General features: G+C 38.2%; 1 protein-coding gene across 1 annotated transcript; it reads right to left on the bottom strand.

Annotated features, from left to right (window-relative positions):
- Positions 1 to 2,149: 2,149 nt before the first annotated feature.
- LOC106877340 (uncharacterized) lies at positions 2,150 to 2,482 on the bottom strand. The gene has a single exon (XM_014926217.1). The coding sequence runs from the start codon at positions 2,480 to 2,482 to the stop codon at positions 2,150 to 2,152; it is 333 nt and encodes a 110-aa protein (XP_014781703.1).
- Positions 2,483 to 2,746: the final 264 nt, after the last annotated feature.

Raw genomic sequence — 2,746 nt, 5'->3', positions numbered from 1 at the left:
TCTTTGACAGATGCATGTCATTATTCGGTTTTATTTCAAAATTTCTTGCCACTAAGGAATGAGCCGGTTTCTAACCTAAAACCAAGGTTCCTTCATTGAAACTTCAACTACATCAACAGGGTATGTTTGCATGTTTGTATGTATATGTGCAGTATTTGGAGTCAGTGCGTGTGCAGATGTGTATGTTTTGTTTTATGTATGTGTGTATGGAAGTATGTATGTATTTATTCAAATCTGGGAGGGTATGATTTTGCTTTGTTTTGTTATCTATATATGAGTGTATATAGTAAAATAGAAGGAAACAAAACATTTCAAATTGTTATAACAATTCTACCATAAATGCATTGATCGCATTTTAAACATTAAATGGAATTCTTTTACTCCAAACACAGATGTCCTTGCGTCTGCAGGCATCACCTCATTTAAAGCAATGATTTTGAAAACCCGAATGAGATGGTGTGGCCATACTGTTCGAATGGCGGATGAACGCACACCTGTTTTATGGTGAGTTTGCAGAGGAGAAATGCTATCGGTGTAAATCCCCCAAAAGGTTTAAGGACAGCATAAAGATTACCATGAAGTCACTAGAAATGGATCCAGAGGACGTAGAAACCCTTGCTTCAGATCGAGCTGGATGGCGAACAAAAGTGTGGAGTGGAGTGAAAGAGTTTGAAGAGGCCAGGATAACGCATGCAAGACTCAAGAGAGATTTAGAGAAAGTGAATGACAATGACTGTTTTGTGGGCACAGTTTGAGACAGATCATGTCTTTCTTTTGCTGGGCTCAAATCTCATTTGCGAGCCCATGGTAAACAAACCTCCAGCAAATATTCTGCCTATATGTCTGTGCACACCTTTCAATGCAATGTATGCCATAAGGTCTTCAAATCTAACAGAGGCCTCAAAAGGCATTTTAAGATCCACAAAGTTCAGAACTTAACTGCAGGTCTTGGTCGTCCAAATCAGATATTCAATCTATGTGGGTGTCTTTTCAAAAGGTTGTCTGGTTTGAAAAGCCACCTCAGATGGCCATGATGATTCTAAGGTGTAGGTACGGGAGGTGATCAAACTCTGAATAAGAAGTAGACAAACACCATGTCATTGTTCAGTTTTATTTCAAGATTTCTTGCCAATAGAGAAAGAGCCGTGTTTCTAACTTAGATTCAAGCCTCCTCCATTGGAATTTCAGCAACGTCAACAAAATATTTTGGTATGTATGTATGTGCGTATGTATGTATGTATGTATGTATGTATGTATGTATGTATGTATTATTTCTTTACTACCCACAAGAGGCTACACACAGAGGGGACAAACAAGGACAGACAAACGGATTAAGTCGATTATATCGACCCCAGTGCGTAATTGGTACTTATTTAATCGACCCCGAAAGGATGAAAGGCAAAGTCGACCTCGGCGGAATTTGAACTCAGAACGTAGCGGCAGACGAAATACCACTAAGCATTTCGCCCGGCGTGCTAACGTTTCTGCCAGCTCACCGCCTTCTTTGTATGTATGTATGTATGTATGCATGCATGTATGTATGTATGTATGTAAGTATGTATGTACAGGTGCAGATTTTTATGCTTTGTTTTATGTGTGTATTCACATGCATATAGTTGCATATCTAGACACGCTTACATACACTTAAATGATAAACTTCTGGAAAGTTTTGCAGATTTTTAGTTCCAGTGATGGCTTGGATCTATACTTTTTCAAAATTTTCATCCTACAGATCTCCTCCCATTTTTTTCAGGGCTTCACGGACCCCCCAGCCCCACCCCAAAATGAAAAAATCAGAAAAGACAAACAAAGCAAAATGACCTTGTACAAAATAATTTTTCGAGATATAAAATAAGAAATTTCAGTGAGAGAGGTGAACTTGTTTGCTCGGTAATAAATCCTCAATGTTAGGCTGCGTTTTTGATAATGCGACCCTCATGAGCAGCATCCAGTTTATTGCAAGTGAAGTTGCAAAAGCCGTCTCAAATTTGTACGTTGTTGTAAATGAAACGATGAGTTTTAGGTTCAATTTGGTGACATCTGGATAGGACTGCATCATTTCAATCCAGAATTCACTGCAACACATATTATGGAAGGTGTTTTTTGCACTTCCATCATTCAGCAAGGCGATGAACTGTACTTAAATGACTTAATCTTCTGACAGAAAGTCAACAACAAAAATTGCAAAGGAATTGGTACTGAAATGATGAACTTTTTCGACGTTTTGGAGGTCTGGGAAGTATCGTTGAATTTCAGCATGAAGAATTATGACATACTGTTTCATTATTTCGAGGATGTCAGCATCATCTCGAAGGTTATCTTCACCAAGTACAGTATTGAAATTCGGAAATGGTGCAAATTTCAATTTAGAACCCCACAAATGGAGCATCATTTTAAATGAACTCACTTTTTCGTGACAGTGGACAACGTTGATGTATTTTCCTTGTAGTGCTAAGTTAACAGAATTAACTGATTCAAACATATCGACCAAAAAGGAGAGCCATATAAGGAACCGAGTATTGGAGAATTGTCTGTGCAGTTTTTTTTTAGCACCACGAAGAAATTCGTGTATCTCCTTCCGTAGAATGAAGACTCTTTTCAGTACTCTACCCTTGTGGGTACAGTAAAAGGGTTTTAAAAATCGGGGTTCTGTGTAGTGCGTACATGTTCAATGGTTCCAGTTTTATCTAAAACTGGAAAACCTAGGGTACTGAACATTAAAAATCTGAAAACTAGTGACCCCTTC

The sequence above is a fragment of the Octopus bimaculoides genome, chromosome 2 (genome assembly GCF_001194135.2).
Source record: "Octopus bimaculoides isolate UCB-OBI-ISO-001 chromosome 2, ASM119413v2, whole genome shotgun sequence".
Classification (NCBI taxonomy): Eukaryota; Metazoa; Mollusca; class Cephalopoda; order Octopoda; family Octopodidae; genus Octopus; species Octopus bimaculoides.
The sequence above is the reverse complement of the archived record's forward strand: the minus strand, read 5'-3'. Positions and strand labels throughout refer to the sequence as shown.